Raw genomic sequence first — 21,792 nt, forward strand, 5'->3', positions numbered from 1 at the left:
TTGTAGTCAGCAATGGTGGAGTGATTGCTTCCTACAAGAGCACAAAATGTGTACATCTTTGAAAAGCGTGCCCGAACAAAGAGCTTTTTTTTGTCTTAAAGTGGCAGTGTTGTATTTTGATACAGGCTTGAATAAGCTAAGTAGTCAATAGGCAGAGGGTAGCATAATAATGCATGTTATTTTGTAAAGTGGTTTGCATCAAACAACACAACATTTTCAGTCACCTCCTTGCCTGAATGACAAGTGGATAAACAGGTTAACGTCAAGCCCTGCATGTTAAAATGTTATGCAACACATTTTCTCCATTGTTTTTGATGGTAGGCCACTCTGGTAGGACCTACAAAATCGAATCAAACACTTCATGAGGGCCCATGAGCTCATGTTGCGCAACATTTCTAAAGGCTATGCAATTGCGTGAGAAAACGGAGTGATGGCCTTGATTAAAAAGAGGAGGATCACATCAGCTTTATATAGACTAGGCCTACTATATTTATTTCTCGACTTTACTAATACTAAGCACATTGCTTCTCTTTAACAGGAGTATAGTCTACCTGGCTGGCATGAAAATGAACCACGGGAAAAACGTCCTCCATTCGCTATTTAAGTGCAAAGATGACATATATTGTTTTCCCTTGCCCGTTTCAAGACAGGTGCACGATAATGGTCCATTCTAAATCACACCACATTTCACACATATAGTATTTATTAAATGTAAAGACAATATTAAATTAAGAATAGTCTGATGGGTGACATATTAGTCTATCACTTTTTCACTTGTGAATTATATTTTAGTACTTTAGCACTTCAGCAAGAAATAGCGCATGCTATTTTTTAAATATCTATATTTATACAAAGTCCCTTCAAATTAAATATCTAATTGACCATGTGACCTAGACACCTCAAACCAATGTTGCAATGTTCACAGGGTTGGGACATACATCGCACAGGCTTTGGTTATTTGAAAAATATATATATATATTTTTTCCCCCTCAATTTATTAGTTAAATGTGTAACTTAGAACTTCAATTGCTCCTTGATCACATGACGTAGGCACCTCAAAGCAACGTTGTATTGTTCAAAGGGGAGGGAAACACATTGCACAGCCCTTGGTTCTCCCAAATACCACTTACACGATTTTATAGAAATACTTGAAAGTATATAATTTCAATAGCTCTTCAACCAAGCTTAGCAACCTAATTTCAACCCTCATTTGTTCCTTACATAGAGAGCTATGTTGCACAAAATCATTGCACTTGTTTTTTTATATATCTATATTTATACAAAGTCACCTAAAATTCAATAGCTAATTGACCATGTGACCTAGACACCTCAAACCAACGTTGGAATGATCACAGGAGAGGGACATACAGCGCATTTTGGAAAGTATTCAGACTCTTGTCCTCATCAATTTACACGCAATACCCCATAATGACAAAGCAAAACAGGTTTTTAGATATTTTTGCAAATGTATTAAAAATAAAAACAGAAATACCTTATTTACATAAGTATTCAGACCCTTTGCTATGAGACTCAGGTGCATCCTGTTTCCATTGATCATCCATGACATGTTTCTACAACTTCATTGGAGTCCACCTGTGGTAAATTCAATTGATTGGAGATGATTTGGAAAAGACACACACCTGCCTATATAAGGTCCCACAGTTGACAGTGCATGTCAGAGCAAAAACCAAGCCATGAGGTCGAATAAATGGTCTGTAGAACGCCGAGACAGGATTGTGTCGAGGCACAGATATGGGGAAGGGTATCAAAACATTTCAGCAGCTCTGAAGGTCCCCAGGAACACAATGGCCTCCATCGTTCTTAAATGAAAGAAGTTTAGAACCACCAACACTCTTCCTAGAGATATATCGAAACTCAAATCAACTTTACCACGGTCCGGAACCGAAATGGGACACTAATGACTTTGGACCTAATCTAAGAGACGTGCATGACCAGAAGCAGAAAGCAGTGAATACATCCTACATTTATAAGCATATGATGCTTACCTTTTCTGGACGGGTTTCTTCCTCTTCTTCGCCGCATAGATCCCCTCATCCCCCAACATGGTGACTTTTCAAAATAAATACAAATCAATCAAGTTTAAGTTTTCCTCCACAGTTTATCCGCGTAACGAACATTAAACGCAAAACACACATGAAGTAGCCGACAGTTCCAAATGCGAACAGAGAAGTTCGCATACTTTCTGCTGGTCCAAACGCCCTTGGCTATCTGCTCTGTTGTTTTGCGGTCGATAAAACGTTGGTCTGACGGTGGTCCTACTCCTATTTGTCCACTCCAAAGTCACCAAATCTCCACTTCAGTCCTTCAAACGTGAAAATTGTCCAGTCTGTTCCTCAAAGCAAGCTCGACCCGATACGCTAAAAGGGTTTTCTTTCCGGCGCGAGGTTTCAACCAATTGAAATCTCTGTAACATAGAGCTGTGTCACACCGAATATTATTGGTGTAAATTCACTAACGTTGCCATTGTTCTTGGTAAGAGCATTATATTCTGCAGCAGCAGAGACGACATCAACGACGTCTGAGACAGAGAGCAGTACAGAGTCAGTGTGCGGTGATGGTGAATATTGTGCCTTTCACTTTTCTCGAGGCATATGTAATAAGTTTGTAACAATAACCTCTGCTGGCAGGGCCATAGCTAGGGGTTTTAGGTTTATAGTCTGGGTTTTAGTGAGGTCCGGACTGGGTCCTATACATTTTTAAACGTTTAAGCTCATTTAGACTACTGCATTTCTATAGGCTACAATTTAAAAACTCTAAAACGCTATTTTGAGAAAAGCAAAAACTATTTGAGTTTCAAAAGTTAAAGCACCTACAATAAAATAAATAAAATAAGGTCAGGGGTTACAAATCTACAAACCAGTGAGAGTTCAAAACAAATCAAACTTTATTTGTCATGAATACAACAGGTGTAGTAGAACTTACCGTGAAATACTTACTTACAAGCCCTTAACCAACAATGCAGTTCAAAATATTTACAAAATAAAGTAAAGTAAAACTTAATTAAAAGTCCCCCCCCCAAATAACAATAATACGGCTATATACAGGGGGATCAGGTATCGAGTCAGTGTGCGGGGGTACAGGTTAGTCGAGGTAATTTGTTCATGTAGGTAGGGGTAAAGTGACTATGCATAGATAATGAACAGCGAGTAGCAGCAGTGTAAAAACAAGTGGGGATGGGGGTCAATGTAAATGGATGGCCATTTGATTAATTGTTCAGCAGTCTTATGGCTTGAGGGAGAAGCTGTTAAGGAGCTTTTGATCCTAGACTTTGTGCTCCTGTACCACTTGATGTGCGGTAGCAGAGAGAACAGTCTATGACTTGGGTGACTGGAGAATTTTTTGGGCTTTCCTCTGACACTGCCTAGTATATATCAATCACGGTCAGCTGTATCACATCCGGCCGTGATTGGGAGTCCCATAGGGCGGCGACCAACTGGCCCAGCGTCGTCCGGGTTTGGCCGGGGTAGGCCGTCATTGTAAATAAGAATTTGTTCTTAACTGACTTGCCTAGTTAAATAAAGGTTAAATACAAATAAAATAAATATAGGTCCTGGTTGGCAGGAAGCTTGGCCCCAGTGATGTACAGGGCTGTACGCACTACCCTCTGTATCGCCTTACGGTCAGATGCCGAGCAGTTACCATGCCAGGCGATGATGCCACCGGTCAGGATGCTCTCGATTGTGTAGCTGTATAATTTTTGAGGATCTGGGGACCCATGCCTAATCTTTTCAGTCTCCTGAGGGGGAAAATGTGTCGTGCCCTCTTCACGACTGTCTTGATGTGTTTGGACAATGGTAGTTTGTTGGTGATGTGGATACCAAGGAACTTTAAACTCTCGACCTACTCCACTACAGCCGCGTCAATGTTAATGGGGGCCTAGTCCATAATCAGCTCCTTTGTCTTGCTCACATTGAGGGAGAGGTTGTTGTCCTGGCACCACACTGCCAGGTCTCTGACCTCCTCCCTATAGGCTGTCTCATCGTTGTCGATAATGAGGCCTATCACTGTTGTGTAGTCAGCAAACTTAATGATGGCATTGGAGTCGTGGTTGGCCACACAGTCGTGGGTAAACAGGGAGTACAGGAAGGGACTAAGCACGGACCCCTGAGGGGCCCCCGTGTTGAGGATCAGCGTGGCAGACGTGTTATTGCCTACCTTTACCACCTGGGGAATACAGTGGCTTTTTGTTATTTGTTTTGAATTAAATATTGGATTTCAAATAAAAATATATTGCATTTGGGGACAGATTTCTAATATTTGTTTTTGTGTATATAACATTTACCAGAGAGAATGAAGAAGTTAACGACAAATTGTGTAGTTTTGTTTTCATTTGAATAATAACATATTACATCTTTCATTGTACATACATGGGTCTCATTAATGAAATAATAAATGTAGATACTTAACTCGCTCATTAAAAAAAAGTCACACTCGTAAAAAAATGTGTATAATTGTTTCCCCTTCTTTACTACAGAAAAGGCATATGTCCTCTAAGTTCATGAATTTAGACAAATTATTGCAAGGGTATATTTTGTGCACAATTTTAAAGTGAATTTATTTTACTTTATTTGATATACAAAATTTGTGAGGGAGCAACCAAGCTTTCTTTCATTAAATTTCAGTAATTATGCATTCCAGAAGAATTTTCCTCTAGGAGAGATATTGTTTTTGGAGTTAAAAGGCTCTCTTATTTACAATGACGGCCTACCCCGGTATTATTACATTTCTTATCCAGCAGAGGGCAACCTTCTAACATAAATTGTGCATCTATCTTAATTTGTGCATCTATGTTCTCCAAAGCACAGATGAGATTTCATTAATTGAGTAAGTCCTGAAGATATTGCTTTGCTTATAGAATTACATTATTTTTAATCTATTGGGAAGTTAGATGTTTGTAAGAACTTTCTATAAGAGAGTAAAACTAAGGAGATGATTGTGGACTTCAGGAAACAGCAGAGGGAACACCCCCCTATCCACATCGATGGAACAGTAGTGGAGAGGGTAGCAAGTTTTAAGTTCCTCGGCATACACATCACAGACAAACTGAATTGGTCCACCCACACAGACAGCATCATGAAGAAGGCGCAGCGCCTCTTCAACCTCAGGAGGCTGAAGAAATTTGGCTTGTAACCAAAAGCACTCACAAACTTCTACAGATGCACAATCGAGAGCATCCTGGCGGGCTGTATCACCGCCTGGTACGGCAACTGCTCCGCCCACAACCGTAAGGCTCTCCAGAGAGTAGTGAGGTCTGCACAATGCATCACCGGGGGCAAACTACCTGCCCTCCAGGACACCTACACCACCCGATGTTACAGGAAGGCCATAAAGATCATCAAGGACAACAACCACCCGAGCCACTGCCTGTTCACCCCGCTATCATCCAGAAGGCGAGGTCAGTACAGGTGCATCAAAGCTGGGACCGAGAGACTGGAAAAACAGCTTCTATCTCAAGGCCATCAGACTGTTAAACAGCCACCACTAACATTGAGTGGCTGCTGCCAACACACTGACTCAGCTCCAGCCACTTTAATAATGGGAATTGATGGGAAATTATGTAAAATATATCACTAGCCACTTTAAACAATGCTACCTAATATAATGTTTACATACCCTACATTATTAATCTCATATGTATACGTATATACTGTACTCTATATCATCTACTGCATCTTTATGTAATACATGTATCACTAGCCACTTTAACTATGCCACTTTGTTTACATACTCATCTCATATGTATATACTGTACTCGATACCATCTACTGTATCTTGCCTATGCCGCTCTGTACCATCACTCATTCATATACAGTGCCTTGCGAAAGTATTCGGCCCCCTTGAACTTTGCAACCTTTTTCCACATTTCAGGCTTCAAACATGAAGATATAAAACTGTATTTTTTGTGAAGAATCAACAACAAGTGGGACACAATCATGAAGTGGAACGACATTTATTGGATATTTCAAACTTTTTTAACAAATCAAAAACTGAAAAATTGGGCGTGCAAAATTATTCAGCCCCTTTACTTTCAGTGCAGCAAACTCTCTCCAGAAGTTCAGTGAGGATCTCTGAATGATCCAATGTTGACCTAAATGACTAATGATGATAAATATAATCCACCTGTGTGTAATCAAGTCTCCGTATAAATGCACCTGCACTGTGATAGTCTCAGAGGTCCGTCAAAAGCGCAGAGAGCATCATGAAGAACAAGGAACACACCAGGCAGGTCCGAGATACTGTTGTGAAGAAGTTTAAAGCCGGATTTGGATACAAAAAGATTTCCCAAGCTTTAAACATCCCAAGGAGCACTGTGCAAGCGATAATATTGAAATGGAAGGAGTATCAGACCACTGCAAATCTACCAAGACCTGGCCGTCCCTCTAAACTTTCAGCTCAAACAAGGAGAATACTGATCAGAGATGCTCTCCATCAAATGCTCTCCATCCAACCTCACTGAGCTCGAGCTGTTTTGCAAGGAGGAATGGGAAAAAATGTCAGTCTCTCGATGTGCAAAACTGATAGAGACATACCCCAAGCGACTTACAGCTGTAATCGCAGCAAAAGGTGGCGCTACAAAGTATTAACTTAAGGGGGCTGAATAATTTTGCACGCCCAATTTTTCAGTTTTTGATTTGTTAAAAAAGTTTGAAATATCCAATAAATGTCGTTCCACTTCCTGATTGTAACCCACTTGTTGTTGATTCTTCACAAAAAAATACAGTTTTATATCTTTATGTTTGAAGCCTGAAATGTGGCAAAAGGTCGCAAAGTTCAAGGGGGCCGAATACTTTCGCAAGGCACTGTATCTTTATGTACATATTCTTTATCCCCTTACACTTGTGTGTATGAGACAGTAGTTTTGGAATTGTTAGTTAGATTACTCGTTGGTTATTACTGCATTGTCAGAACTAGAAGCACAAGCATTTCGCTACACTCACATTAACATCTGCTAACCATGTGTATGTGACAAATAAAATTTGATTTGATTTTATATTTCCTTCTTTATCAAATAAATCAAGCACAAATATAATATTTCTTTCAAACCACTTAGGGAAGAACAAAGACTTGTTTTTAACAACGATATATTTGTTGTTCCACAGAAGTGCCTTGTGTGGGGAGGAGTTGTGGACATAACAGTGTTCCCAGGCTAAAAGGGCTTGTTCATGGAGTTCAGTTTGGAGCCAGTTATTAGTCTGGAGCCAGTTATTAGTCTGGAGCCAGTTATTTAAGATGGATTTTGTTTTCTTTCATCTCTGAAAGAAATTGAGATGTTAATGGACAATACTTTTTTTTGCCATGTGCACGTGTGCACATGTGCACCCCTAAATATTTCACATGATCTTTCACTGGAATATGCTCAACAGATTGGTAATTTCAGTTATGTATGGCGAATATTTCACATTTATTAAGCACAGACGAGAAGCTGAACAGAATAATTTGACCAGTTTAAGTGCAATATCAACTTGGTCCTTTTAGAAACAGAGCTGTGTCGTCTGCTAATTGAGATATTTGTATTCATTTTCCATATATTAAAATACCTCTCAGGGTTGTTTAAAATCCTAATATATAGTAATTCTACAACTAAAATGAATACGAAAGTTGAAATAGGGCAACCCTGGCGTACACTACGGTGAATATTAAATATTTTAGATGTGTTAAGATGAATCATAATATAACTATTAATATCTTTCTAAAACATAGTGATAACAGACACAAAGCTTGTCCCGAAACCAGGTGTACAACAACTGTATTAGGAATTTGTGTTCAGTTGTATCAAATGCTTTACAAAAGTCGAGGAATAAAATAATAGCCTCTGAGTCAATTGAATCAGCGCAATCAATCAAGTCTAAAACTAACCCAATGTTACAGCTGATGTGGCGACCTTTCATGAAACCAGTTTGAGTTTCATGAATAAGGTGATTTAACATGTTGAATACTTGTCCCTCTAAATGTTCCCAAAAGTGTAAATAACATTCTGCAGAAAGACCATCTGTTTCAGGTGCTTTGCCCTTCTTCATAGATTTAAGCGCATCTCTAATCTCCACTAAAGAAAACTCATCTTCCCATATGGACTTGAACTCATCAGAAATCATTGGAACATGACCATGGAGATGTTTTATAAAACGTTCCCATTCAATCCCATTAAATGTATACAGATTGTCATAGAAAGAATACACAAAGCTAGTGATGCTCATAGGGTCTTTACACAAGATGTTGTCAGTATTTAAGGCAGAAAGAGATTTGGTCTTATAGTGTCTTTTTTCAAGAGCAAAAAAACAGCTTGTGTTTTTCTCACCCTCCTCAACCCATTTTGCTCTAGATTTAATAAAGTCCCCTTTAGCTAAATTAATTTACATTTGATCTACTTCTATTCGAGATGTATTCAAATCTGTTTCTTCCTCTGCTGAAATGGTATACTTTTCTAAAAAGAACATTCAATTTATTCATAAGCTCATCGTCTTTCAAACATTTTTGCTCCTATAGTTCCTTACTGCTTGTAATGCCGATAGATCTTACCTTAAATATGAAATATTTCCATTTCCATGCTTTGGTTCTAAATCATCTGAATTAAACAGGTCTATGAGCAAGTTCTTTATGCTCTTGTTAAAGACTGGATCCTTTAGGAGTGAATTACTAAGTTTCCGGTATCCTCGAACGCCACTGGATTTTTCAGAACATTCTAACTTCAAAAATATAATTTTATGATCAATCGAAGGAGCATGTTTATGACTTATTTCTTGTACATACTGTAAAAGTGGGGTATAAATGAGAAACAAATCAATTCTGGATCTGACTATCATTGACCTATTACACCAGGTATAATCGTTTAAGTTTGTATTAAATAAACACCCTGGCAGTTATAAGCCATGCATTTGTATACTTGTTTTGCAGCTCAGTAAGCTTATCAGCAAGATCCAAAAATAAAGTATTATTTGAGGTGGGAGAATTGTACCCATACACATTGCATATTTAAAAAAAAACATTATCTAGTTTGGAGATCAATTTAACTCATCTTCCATCTTTGGACACACAAGACTCTGAAATATCACCTCTAAACTTATGAAGCAATATTATATAACCAGCTGAGTGGTATAAGGGCACAAGGCGAGACACAAATGCAGACACAGGAGGCAGATGGTTGAGCTCCGATATTTATTGTACCAAAAGGGTGTAGGCAAAAGGCAGGTCTGGGACAGGCGAGAGTTCATAAACCAGGTCAGAGTCCAAACAGTACCAGGGGATAGGCAGGCTCGAGGTCAGAACAGGCAGAGTGGTCAGGCAGGCGGATTCGGCATCAGGGCAGGCAAGGGTCAAAACCAGGAGGGCTAAAAATTAAAATACTATAAAATGAAAAAACAGAGACTGGGAAAAATAGGAGCTAGGAGAAATGCTGGTTGACTTGGCAATACAAGACAAACTGGCACAGAGAGACAGGAAACACAGGGATAAATGCACAGGGGACTAATGGGGAAAACAGGAGACACCTGGAGGTGGGTGGAGACAATCACATAGACAGGTGAAACAGATCAGGGCGTTACAAAACTAGAATCTGAATCGTACAATATTTTAGTGCATTGAATTCAAAACATTTCATAACCTGAAAAACATTCAATAAAATAATAAATAAATACAGTGTAGTGATATGAATAACCCAAGCCATTATCACATTTGTTGCTACTGCGCAGGTTGACTCACAAGCCACGGTTATTAAATATTATCAGTGGCGATTTTAGCATGTAAATCTTGGTGGGGCAAAAAACATTTTTTTTAGATGCATGCCAGCAAAGCCACTACACAACACTAAACAATACATTCATTGCACTATAACGGTGATAAACTGTTAAGGCCTACATAAAGCTGTCCCAACAGCAGTCCTAAGCAGTCCTCAGTAGAGCCTTGTCTGGCAGCGAAATAGTTCATTCAGCCTCATTTACTGCCTTTTTAAAAAAACATAGCTGATATGGCTGATTTGCTTAATTAAGGATCCTCCCCTTTTTTTTCAATTTTCGCACAAAATGACATACCCAAATCTAACTGCCTGTAACTCAGGCCCTGAAGCAAGGATATGCATATTCATGGTACCATTTGAAAGGAAACACTTTAAAGTTTGTGGAAATGTGAAAGGAATATAGGAGAATATAACACAATAAATCTGGTAAAAGATAATACAAAGAAAAAAAACAACCGTTCTTGTGTATTTTTTTTAAACCATCATCTTTGAAAGGTAAGAGAAAGGCCATAATGTATATTCCAGCCCAGGCGCAATTTTGATTTTGGCCACTAGATGGCAGCAGTTTATGTACAAAGTTTTAGACTGATCTAATGAACCATTGTATTTCTGTTCAAAATGTTGTATCAAGACTGCCCAAATGACAAAGTTTGATGACAAAATTTGCCCACGAAAGACCGCCACTCCACATTCCTGTTCAAGTGAGCACAGTACAACACGGTGTGTCCAAAAATGTATTGTATACTGCTGCATAAATGTTGTAATATGCCAGGGAGATATGTGTACTGTAGCTAAGAAAGTAATACTAAGTGTATATTGTGTAGTAAGATGTTAGTAGCACATGAGCCTCACCCTAATAATTTTGCCTACTGTTCTGACTTGGTGGTGCACATGTAGCCTATAACCTGTTTTAGAGAAATGTAATCATCGAATATAGTAAGAGATTTCATTGTCTGCTTATGTGCCGCCATTATTTATCCTATGGTTCTGACTTGGTGTACAGGGAGAACACTGTAAGAAGGGCCCATGTTCTGAATTCTATCGCTGTACATTACAAAAGTGCTAAACAAATAGTTATATTGACTACGTCTGTCCTAGCTCGCTCATTAATGTCTTAATCGAAATCACGGATTGCCTCTTATCCGCTTGTCGTCCCCTTATACCATAGTTTGTACATCTCAATTGTCATTAGAAGCCACATTTGTTTAAGCAAGTCAGCCATATCAGCTATGTTTTTTAAAAGGCAGTAAATAAGGCTGAATGATCTGTTTCGCTGCCAGACAGCTTTATGTAGGCCCTAACAGTTTGTGGGCACCGTTTGTCACCGTTATAGTGTAATTAATGTATTGTTTAGTGTTGTGTAGTGGCTTGCTGGCATGCATCCCACTTTAGTATTTTTTTGCCCCACCAAGATTTACATGCTAAAATCGCCAATGAGGTCAAACCATGTTATAAGTCAAACCATGTTATAAGTCAAACCATGCAGTATAGGAGACAGTAGTCAAATAGAGAAAGACAGTGACACAGTTTCCTCTTATAGTCAAACCCCGGAGGAAACAGTTCCACCTCTTACAGTCCAACCCTGGAAGACACAGCCGCCTTACATTACTGTCACTTTCACGTACACATTGACCTCGTGATGTAGGCTATCACTAGAAACCAATTTACTATATTTTCAAATTAAATTGTGGACCGATGTTGTCTTGCAAAGATGTACCATTGCTAAATGCATAAACAGTCTGGTACCCTGGCTGAGGCTAACTCTGCTCTGTGAATAACTGTACCTGTGGAGGAGCGAACGTAACCAATCTTCTTAGCGGTGTTCCTGACCACCTCCACGAGAGCCACTATAGCCTTGGAGGTGACGTCTCCTCACAACATAACCATACCCGTCTTCATAACAGGTTATAGTGCACAAAGAGTTCGGTAATGTTGAGGTGTTTTCACACTGGACCTGTTGCCGCTGGGATTCATCTTCAGTTGGTCGGTTAAACAAGTGCTTCAATCAAAAGCTTGACTTGGATTTGAGGTTAGAACAGAAACAGGTGCCATACATACTATTGATGAATGATTATCACATTTATACATCTACAGTAGGCGACAGTTGGAAGTTCACTGCATATAGGACACATCACTGCACTCTATCCTACTCTGTAACTGATCATCTCTGTATACCCGTCGCAAGACCCACTGGTTGATGCTTATTTATAAAACCCTCTTAGGCCTCACTCCCCCGTATCTGAGATATCTACTGAAGCCCTCATCCTCCACATTCAACACCCGTTCTGCTAGTCACATTCTGTTAAAGCTCCCCAAAGCACACACATCCCTGGGTCGCTTCTCTTTTCAATTTGCTGCAGCTAGCGACTGGAACGAGCTGCAACAAACACTCAAACTGGACAGTTTTATCTCAATCTCTTCATTCAAAGACTCAATAATGGACACTCTTACTGCTTCGTGTTATGTATTGTTGTCTCTACCTTCTTGCCCTTTGTGCTGTTGTCTGTGCCCAATAATGTTTGTACCATGTTGTTGTTATGTTGTGTTGCTACCATGCTGTGTTGTCATGTGTTGCTGCCTTGCTATGTTGTTGTCTTAGGTCTCTCTTTATGTAGTGTTGTCTCTTTTGTAGTGATATGTGTTTTGTCCTATATTTATATTGTATTTCATTTTTTTCATCCCAGGCCCCGTCCCCGCAGGAGGCCTTTTGCCTTTTTGTAGGCCCTCATTGTAAATAAGAATTTGTTCTTTAAATGACTTGCCTAGTTAAATAAAGATAAAAAATAAAATACAAAATAAAAATGGCGCCGTCTGCTGGCCATGATATGATGTGCATGCATCCAGCTGTTGATCAACTTGATGATGGATGTGCCTTCGAATCCTGAGTAAAATGTCTCGTGACATTCTAACGTCCCCTGGAAACGGAACGGTCTAGCCATTTAGCTAGCTAACAAAATGTACGTTACTATTTCTGTTTTAAACTAGCTAACGTTATGCTTTTACATATTCTTTTGAATCCAACATAGGCCTAGCTAGATTATATAAAATAAAGTGTTACAAAGTAACAGTGACAAGCGCACAGGCTACAAGGTAGGGTCATCAGACGGACAACGATAACCGTAGCAACAAAGTGAAATTGCTGCAAACCTATGCAACTTGTGAGTTTAGCGTATCATAAATTCATTGGTGATTAACCAAGCAATAATTACTCTCCTCAAATGACAGATTTACCGACAAGAACACTGCAGCACAGATGAGTAATTGTGACTATTTGTAACCAACCAAAGACCATGCCAATAGTGTATTGCTGTGTGGAAAGAAGCAACATCATCCTTGCTGATCTTGCGCTCAGAGGTGGAAGGTTTCAGGTAGGCTAGTGTGTGTCAGTGTGTGTGTAAAAGGGAGGGGGATTATTCCTAACACAGCTGTAGATGTATTTCTGGGTTGTAGGAGGCAGCATTGAGTTTTCTGAGACCGCTTCCGTTTGGAGCTCTCTATCGAAGGTCCATACAATTGGATGGGTGAGATAACAATTACCAAACTACATCATTGCAAAATGTAACTCCAAGTGCTGGCCATAATGTGTTTGTTTTAACAATCAGGTTCAGATACCACATCCTGTCAGAGGATGGCGTGTCCTACGTCTGTGTCACAGAGCTCAGCTATGAGTCCAGGAGGGCTCATGAATTCCTTAACCAGGTCAGTTTACATGTACAATCTTTTACTGTAGTGTCTTACATAACGAGTTACAATGGCACCACAAGACATAGGGTACTGGTACAGTTTGATGGCCAAAGAAATTGTTTCTTTATTTTCTTCAAGTTATACCCTCTTTACAGAAGTCACTAAGTTATACAATTCATTCTAAACCATCCTGTGATACCTAAACAGTAACACTTAAGCATGTCAAAACAATTAGATCAAATATGTGTCTTTAAAATAACAAGAGCAGAGCTTATTTCCATAAATATAGTGTATGCCCTGCTCTTCCTGGTGCTAGCCTCATGTTTTGAACAGAAAGCTCTGAACATGACTAGCCATGGAAATCAGGTGTAGCTTATGTACCAAGCGACTTCACTTCTTATTGCCTTCCAGATCTGCAGTTTCTTTGCTAACAGCCCCCTGATAAAGAAAGCAGCCTTTGCCCAGCCGTATGAATTCAGCTCTGACCTGCATCAGGTGCTTGGACAGCTGATGGTATGTCTTAAAGACACATAGAATTAGAATTTGTAGAATGAGAATTCCTAATCAGAACAACATGACATACATTCTTATCACATCGTCTCAGTCAGATTTCCTCTTTCTATCTGAAGTGCTCTACGTGCAATATTGGGTGTGCCATAGAAATATATAACGTTATGAAGATCTTCATGGGGTGGGTTTAAGAGCAATGTCTTTTCTACTAATCCTAGTTCTATGTAAAGAGATAAGTGACTAATGTTGGGCCAATGGTAGCGCCCCGGTGCAGCAGCAGTAGTTAATGTGTAACTACAGGGAGGGGAGGCGCCCTATGAAACCTGTGTCTCAACCTACAGCTGCCTGAGACAGACTATACCTGTCTCGACTTTATTTACTATGCTTGTCGTCAGTCTGGATAAAACGTCTTTGTGAAACCGTTACCCTCTGAAGTGGTTGTGGATGTATATTAATTGTGTTCTACTATTCTGACATGGTAAGTAGTTTGACTTTTGTCAACTGGAGGTTGTGGGGCAGTTCTATGCCTTGAGGGCACACTAATGATCTGAACTGTTAGCACTATGGTGAGCAGCGCATTAGTGGTTAAAGACTCTGGAGACTAGGAACAACAGACTGTGAATACAATTATTTACATGTGACTTGCATGTGTCAGTAAATGTCTGAGTCCAGTGATCTCGTAACATTGCAAGAAGCTTTTGGACTAAACAAATCGGTGACCTAGCTGTGAGGAGGATTTTCTTGTCAGGAGAGTGTCAATAAAGGAATGGTTGAGGCTGAGGGCTAAAGCAACATTCACTTGGCCCTGCTTTCAGATACAGTATGTTCATATGATGTGTCCTGGAATGTCATGGAATTGCATTCTGCCCCATCATGTATTGGCTCCTATATTTTGCAAATTTTCTTTAAGTTAATTGATATTGACGAGTCCTCTTAATGTTGCTACTGTTATCATTGCTAAGTCAGATGCAAATTTCCACACTGTGAACAAATGTGTGGTGTGAAATTGGTCATAAAAATGGTTCTCCTACAGTAATGATACGTGTCATGTTATTCTGACGACAATGTTTACACAGTATGCCATACCTAATATGTTGATGTTATTCAGAGAGGATTCTCTCCCCTTCCTCCTCCTCTCTGTAGGCTGACTACAGTTCTCAACAGCCAGCCTCCTCTAAGCTGGACTCGGTGCAGGGCCAAGTCAACGAAGTCAAAGTTATACTCAAAGACAACATTAACAAAGTGCTGGAGAGGGGAGAGAGGTTAGATGACTTGGTTGACAAGACACATGACCTACAAGCAACCGTAAGTATTCTAAAAAAGACAATTGTGTTTTTTTTATTTTCATATCCTGTCAAGGTGATAAGGAAGTGCGTGCGGTTCCTGTAGGTTGGAGAATGGCTTTAAACAGCCATGCTGCATTTGCTTTCCTGTCTCTTCCTTCTTTAAGCTTACTTGAAACACAATTATATTTGAGTTAACTTTCCATAATTTCCTCCCAATTTCAGGCAGACTCCTTTCAGAGGACATCCACGCGGGTAGCCCGGAAGTACTGGTGGAAGAACACCAAGATGATGATCATCATTGGAGTGATAGTTCTGATCATTCTCATCCTCATCATCCTGTTTGCCACAGGTGTCATCCCCAGTTAAATCACCTCACAGACTCCTACAGTACTACATTATCAACACGAGGAAAAGGACGAACCACAATCGAGTCATTTTTTTGAATTTTATTTTAGTCTCCTCCAAGGCGGATTCAAGGTGGATTGTGCATAGTAACGTGACAAAATATCATTTCACATTACGACTTCTGCAAATAAGCTTCCTGGAATTTGTTTGGTTGTTTTTGGATTATATGGATCTGTTCATTTGATATTTAATAAGATACATTTCATAATGTTTGTTTGTCTATTTTTATTTAAAAAAAATACACAATATAAACTCAGCAAAAAAAGAAACGGCCTCTCAACTGCGTTTATTTTCAGCAAACTTAACATGTGTAAATATTTGTATGAACATAAGAAGATTCAACAACTGAGACATAAACTGAACAAGTTCCACAGACATGTGACTAACAGAAATGGAATAATGTGTCCCAGAACATAGGGTGGGTCAAAATCAAAAGTAAGAGTCAGTATCGGGTGTGGCCAATAGCTGCATTAAGTACTGCAGTGCATCTCCTCCTCATGGACTGCACCAGATTTGCCCGTTCTTGCTGTGAGATGTTACCTCACTCTTCCACCAAGGCACCTGCAAGTTCCCGGAAATTTCTGGGGGGAATGGCCCTACGCCTCACACTCCAATACAACAGGTCCCAGACATGCTCAATGGAATTGAGATCTGGGCTCTTCGCTGGCCATGGCAGAACACTGACATTCCTGTCTTGCAGGAAATCACGTACAGAACGAGCAGTATGGCTGTTGGCATTGTCATGCTTGAGAGTCATGTCAGGATGAGCCTGCAGGAAGGATACCACATGAGGGAGGAGGATGTCTTCCCTGTAACGCACAGCATTGAGATTGCCTGCAATGACAACAAGCTCAGTCCGATGATGCTGTGGCACACCACCCCAGACCATGACGGACCCTCCACCTCCAAATTGATCCCGTTCCAGAGTACAGGCCTCGGTGTAACGCTCATTCCTTCGACGATATTCGCAAATTCGACCATCACCCCTGGTGAGACAAAACCGCGACTCGTCAGTGAAGAGCACTTTTTGCCAGTCCTGTCTGCTCCAGCGACGGTGGGTTTGTGCCCATAGGCGACGTTGTTACCGGTGATATCTGGTGATGACCTGCCTTACACAGGCCTACAAGCCCTCAGTCCAACCTCTCTCAGCCTATTGCGGACAGTCTGAGCACTGATGGAGGGATTGTGCGTTCCTGGTGTAACTCGGGCAGTTGCCGTTGCCATCCTGTACCTGTCCCGTAGGTGTGATGTTCGGTTGTACCGATCCTGTGCAGGTGTTGTTACACATGGTCTGCCACTGCGAGGACGATCAGCTGTCCGTCTTGTCTCCCTGTAACGCTGTCTTAGGCGCCTCACAGTACGGACATTGCAATTTATTGCCTTGGCCACATCTGCAGTCCTCATGCCTCCTTGCAGCATGCCTAAGGCACGTTCACGCAGATGAGCAGGGACCCTGGGCATCTTTCTTTTAGTGTTTTTCAGAGTCAGTAGAAAGGCCTCTTTAGTGTCCTACGTTTTCATAACTGTGACCTTAATTACCTACCGTCTGTAAGCTGTTAGTGTCTTAACGACCGTTCCACAGGTGCATGTTCATTAATTGTTTATGGTTCATTGAACAAGCATGGGAAACAGTGTTTAAACCCTTTACAATGAAGATCTGTCAAGTTATTTGGATTTTTACAAATTATCTTTGAAAGACAGGGTCCTGAAAAAAGAGTTTAGAACATTTCTCACCACTAACGTTACAGTTTAGGGGCCTCATCCCACAGTTTAAAGGTGTATTGAATTCCTTAAACTGGATGATTTTCATATTTGTAAATGGTGGCCACCTCTGGCAGCCATAATAGTTCACTCCATTACCGTGTAGTTACACTCCACTAGCAATGAGTTACAGTCACCGACCAGTTTATTAGGTACATCCATCTAGTAACTGGCCGGACCCCACTTTGCCACCAGAACAGCCTGAATTCTTCAGGAAATTGATTCTACAAGGTGTCAAAAACGTTTGTTGCTCAATTGGTATCAAAGGACCTAACGTGTGCCAGAAAAACATTCCCTACACACAATAATTTTGCACGCCCAATTTTTCAGTTTTTGATTTGTTAAAAAAGTTTGAAATATCCAATAAATGTCGTTCCACTTCATGATTGTGTCCCACTTGTTGTTGATTCTTCACAAAAAAATACAGTTTTATATCTTTATGTTTGAAGCCTGAAATGTGGCAAAAGGTCGCAAAGTTCAAGGAGGCCGAATACTTTCGCAAGGCACTGTATAGCAAGCTACGGCCACTTATCAATTTTCGGGGTGGTGTACCTAATAAAATTGCCGGTGAGTGTACTGTCCAAGGTTAAAGCATAATGTACCAAAAAGTTCACACTACTTCATAAACAAAAACAAAAATACATCTATTTCAAATTAAATTCCAGATAAATGTATTTTATTTTTTTCTGGTGCATTTTGGAATATTCTAGAATCTTGTATACATACAGTGTATTCGTAACATTTTGTTACGTTACAGCCTTATTCTAAAAATTTATTAAATTGTTTTTTCCCCTCATCAATCTACACACAATATCACAAATGATAAAGTAATAACTGTTTTTTAGAAATGTTTACAAATTAATAAAAAATACAAAACTGAAATATGACATTTACATACAGTTGAAGTCAGAAGTTTACATACACCTTAGCCAAATACATTTAAACTCAGTTTTTTTTACAATTCCTGATATTTAATCCTAGTAAAAATTCCCTGTCTTAGGTCAGTTAGGATCACCACTTTATTTTAAGAATTTGAAATGTCAGAATAATAGTAGAGAGAAGGATTTATTTCAGCTTTTATTTCTTTCATCACATTCCCAGTGGGTCAGAAGTTTACATACACTCAATTAGTATTTGGTAGCATTACCTTTAAATTGTTTAACTTGGGTCAAATGTTTTGAGTGGCCTTCCACAAGCTTCCCACAATATGTTGGGTGAATTTTGGCCCATTCCTCCTGACAGAGCTGGTGTAACTGAGTCAGGTTTGTTGGCCTCCTTGCTCACACAAGCTTTTTCAGTTCTGCCCACAAATTCTCTATAGGATGGAGGTCAGGGCTTTGTGATGGCCACTCCAATACCTTGACTTTGTTGTCCTTAAGCCATTTTGCCACAACTTTGGAAGTATGCTTGGGGTCATTGTCCATTTGGAAGACCCATTTGCGACCAAGCTTTAACTTCCTGACTGATGTCTTGAGATGTTGCTTCAATATATCCACATAAGTTCCATCCTCATGATGCCATCTATTTTGTGAAGTGCAGCAGTCCCTCCTGCAGGAAAGCACCCCACAACATGATGCTGCAAGCATCCCCCTTTTTCCTCCAAACATAACGATGGTCATTATGGCCAAACAGTTCTATTTTTGTTTCATCAGACCAGAGGACATTTCTCCAAAAAGTTGGATCTTTGTCCCCATGAGCAGTTGCAAACTGTAGTCTGGCTTTTTTATGGCGGTTTTGGAGCAGTGGCTTCTTCCTTGCTGAGCAGGTTATGTCGATATAGGACTCGTTTTACTGTGGATATAGATACTTTTGTACCTGTTTCCCCCAGCATCTTCACAAGGTCCTTTGCTGTTGTTCTGGGATAGATTTGCACTTTTCGGACCAAAGTACATTAATCTCTAGGAGACGGAACGCGTCTCCTTCCTGAGCGGTATGACGGCTGCGTGGTCCCATGGTGTTTATACTTGCGTACTGTTTGTTTGTACAGATGAACGTGGTACCTTCAGGTGTTAGCAAATTGCTCCCATGGATGAACCAGACTTGTGGGGGTCTACAATTTTTTTGTATGAGGTCTTGGCGGAATTAGTTTTTCTTCCCCATGTCAAGCAAAGAGGCACTGAGTTTGAAGTTAGGCCTTGAAATACATCCACAGGTACACCTCCAAGGGAAGCCATGATGTACTGTACAGTACCTTCCTAAATCCTATACTGTTGTACTTTCTCTCCACGATCTTCTTCACTCGCTCCTCCTCTTTGAAAGGTGATGAAGCAGAAGCCCCGTCTCTTGTTGCTTTTGGTTTCTATGGGGAGCTCAATGGACTCCAACTGTTCACACAGACGACTCAGGAATAGAATAATCCATTGTTCAACTAGGTTTGAATGTTTTGCTCAACTTGCACACACAGGCCGCGAGAAAACAAAGAGTAAATATCAGCTCTTTCAGGTAATTGCTTTGGACTGATCTGATTCAATCGTTCAGATTGGCACCCAGGCGAGCACACTCTCTAAAGAACATCTGACCATGTCAAATGTAAGTCTACTGTAGCCAACCTCCTACCAAATTATTCCCTGATCTTCTCCTCGGGGGTGTCTGGAGAAAGACCTCCTACAAAGACTTTCCTGTTTGGCTCCTTGTTCTTCATGGCCTTGACCTTCTTATGGTCAATCACCTTCCCATTCAGCTTGTGGAAAAATTCTAATAAAGAAACTGATTGGGCAGAAAAGACTCACATCCCATTGCTGCCATGTCATATTCACAACATATACAATCAGTTAATAAAGAAACTGATTGGGCAGAAAAGACTCACATCCCATTGCTGCCATGTCATATTCACAACATATACAATCAGGAATACCTTATCAACGCTGTCAGCTGCTTTGAACAGGACAAAGTCAAACCCCCGAGACCGACCTGTCATGGGGTCAAGCTTCAGGGTGCAGTCTACCACCTCCCCAAACTTGAAGTAATCCTTCAAATCCTTCTTTGTTGTGTGCCAGCTCCAGACCAACACACATTTTCCTGCATTTAAAGATAGTGCAGATACAAACATGTTAAATTCTGAATACCAATTCCCAACACAAGGACTCTGGCTGTGTTCCAATTCCCTTTCTCATCTGCTTTCCTTTCACCCATCAGTGGGAAAGAGGGAAAGGAGTTGAAGCCATTACATTAGAGAGGGAACACAGCCAGAGTCTTGGATTAGGGTCAATGTTATCATTAGAGATATGATTATGATAATTAACAAGAGCATGCTTGGATAATGCTACAGCAGCTTTTACAAGATGTAAAGGATTTTTCAAATTTGATTTATTAGGATGCTCATTAGCCAACACCAATGGTGACAGCTAGTCTTACTATGGTCCGGCATATAACGAAAAAGACATTACAAACAACACTTTACAATTGACATACATTTAAAAACATGAACATGTAGTGTGTGTGTGTGTGTGCATCTATCAGTTACACATACATGTCAGTACATACACACAACAAGTAGTTCACATGAGGGAGAGGCATTCTTTGGGGTGTTGCTTTATTCGTTTTTTGTAACCAGGTTTGCTGTTCATTTGTGCTATATAAGATGGGAGTTCCATGCACTCATGGCTCTGTATAATATTGTACTTTCCCTTGAATTTGTTCTGGACCTGGGGACTGTGAAAAGACCCCTGGTGGCATGTCTGATGAGGTAAGTGTGTGTGTAAGTTGACTATGCAAACCATTTGGAATTTTCAACACATTGATTCTATTCTCGTTTATTATGTGGTGACGGGTGTAACTAATAGCATTATACACATACACAACTCTACATCCAACAAGAGCTGATGGACGCGACAGCCACAATAGTTACCCGATCTACTCTAAAAGTGAGTTTTAGCTAGCTAGGTACTGGCATTTTTTTTAAAAAGTGATTCCCCATAGAAGTTACCCAACGATGCGAGGAAATACCAAAAGTATTCAACAAAATAGCTACTTATCACTTATTCGACGCTGAGCTAACTAGCAATATAGGTAACATCAGTTATCCAACGTTAGCTAGCGGTCTCAGTCACCCCTCATCCTCTTCGTTTTTTTGCTGGCATCAATCTTTGATCCCTTGGATTCTCCTGACTGACCGCTCTCTGCAACCGTTGGTATCTGCTCCTCGCTGCTAGCCTGTCCGTCCGTGCTCAATTTCCCACACAGTTGGATCTTCGCGGGTTTCAAGACCCTCCGACATGTTGGTGTTGCTCAAATAACTAATTGATCAGCTGCTGTCGATGATGCGTGCTAGCGAGCGTGTTTCGTCTAGTCTGAATTGCTTTCGAATCGGAAATCGTTATGTTTTCCCCTCAGGTTAGTAACATTATCTTGCTAAAGACCAGACACAAAACAAATTAGGCACCACGGATGAGCAAT

The 21,792-nt window shown here is 40.3% G+C and overlaps 2 protein-coding genes across 5 annotated transcripts in view; one reads left to right on the top strand and one right to left on the bottom strand.

The window, feature by feature from the left end:
• LOC110523857 (aryl hydrocarbon receptor) overlaps positions 1–2,505 on the bottom strand; it is a 46,807-nt gene extending 44,302 nt beyond the window's left edge. The window contains exon 1 of one of the 2 annotated variants that reach the window (XM_036977551.1): positions 2,007–2,502. In XM_036977551.1, coding sequence (XP_036833446.1) covers positions 2,007–2,065 — 59 coding nt within the window. In that variant the 5' untranslated portion in view covers positions 2,066–2,502. Of the gene's footprint in view, positions 1–2,006 lie in introns of both variants that reach the window. The other variant, XM_036977553.1, reaches the window with a different exon arrangement.
• A 10,086-nt stretch (positions 2,506–12,591) lies between these two features.
• LOC110523858 (vesicle-associated membrane protein 8) lies at positions 12,592–16,231 on the top strand. 3 transcript variants are annotated; one of them, XM_021602931.2, is made up of 7 exons: positions 12,592–12,708; positions 12,977–13,119; positions 13,202–13,272; positions 13,354–13,450; positions 13,847–13,948; positions 15,089–15,250; positions 15,454–16,231. In XM_021602931.2, the coding sequence occupies exons 2-7, from the start codon at positions 13,042–13,044 to the stop codon at positions 15,595–15,597; spliced, it is 654 nt and encodes a 217-aa protein (XP_021458606.2). In that variant the 5' UTR covers positions 12,592–12,708; positions 12,977–13,041; the 3' UTR covers positions 15,598–16,231. The 3 variants fall into 3 exon arrangements, with proteins under 3 accessions (XP_021458606.2, XP_021458603.2, XP_021458607.2); XM_021602928.2 differs by having other exon boundaries at positions 12,637–12,841; XM_021602932.2 differs by lacking the exons at positions 12,592–12,708; positions 12,977–13,119; positions 13,202–13,272; positions 13,354–13,450; positions 13,847–13,948 and adding an exon at positions 14,260–14,423 and having other exon boundaries at positions 15,454–16,225.
• Positions 16,232–21,792: the final 5,561 nt, after the last annotated feature.

This window comes from Oncorhynchus mykiss, chromosome 5, assembly GCF_013265735.2.
Source record: "Oncorhynchus mykiss isolate Arlee chromosome 5, USDA_OmykA_1.1, whole genome shotgun sequence".
In the NCBI taxonomy this organism is placed as follows: Eukaryota; Metazoa; Chordata; class Actinopteri; order Salmoniformes; family Salmonidae; genus Oncorhynchus; species Oncorhynchus mykiss.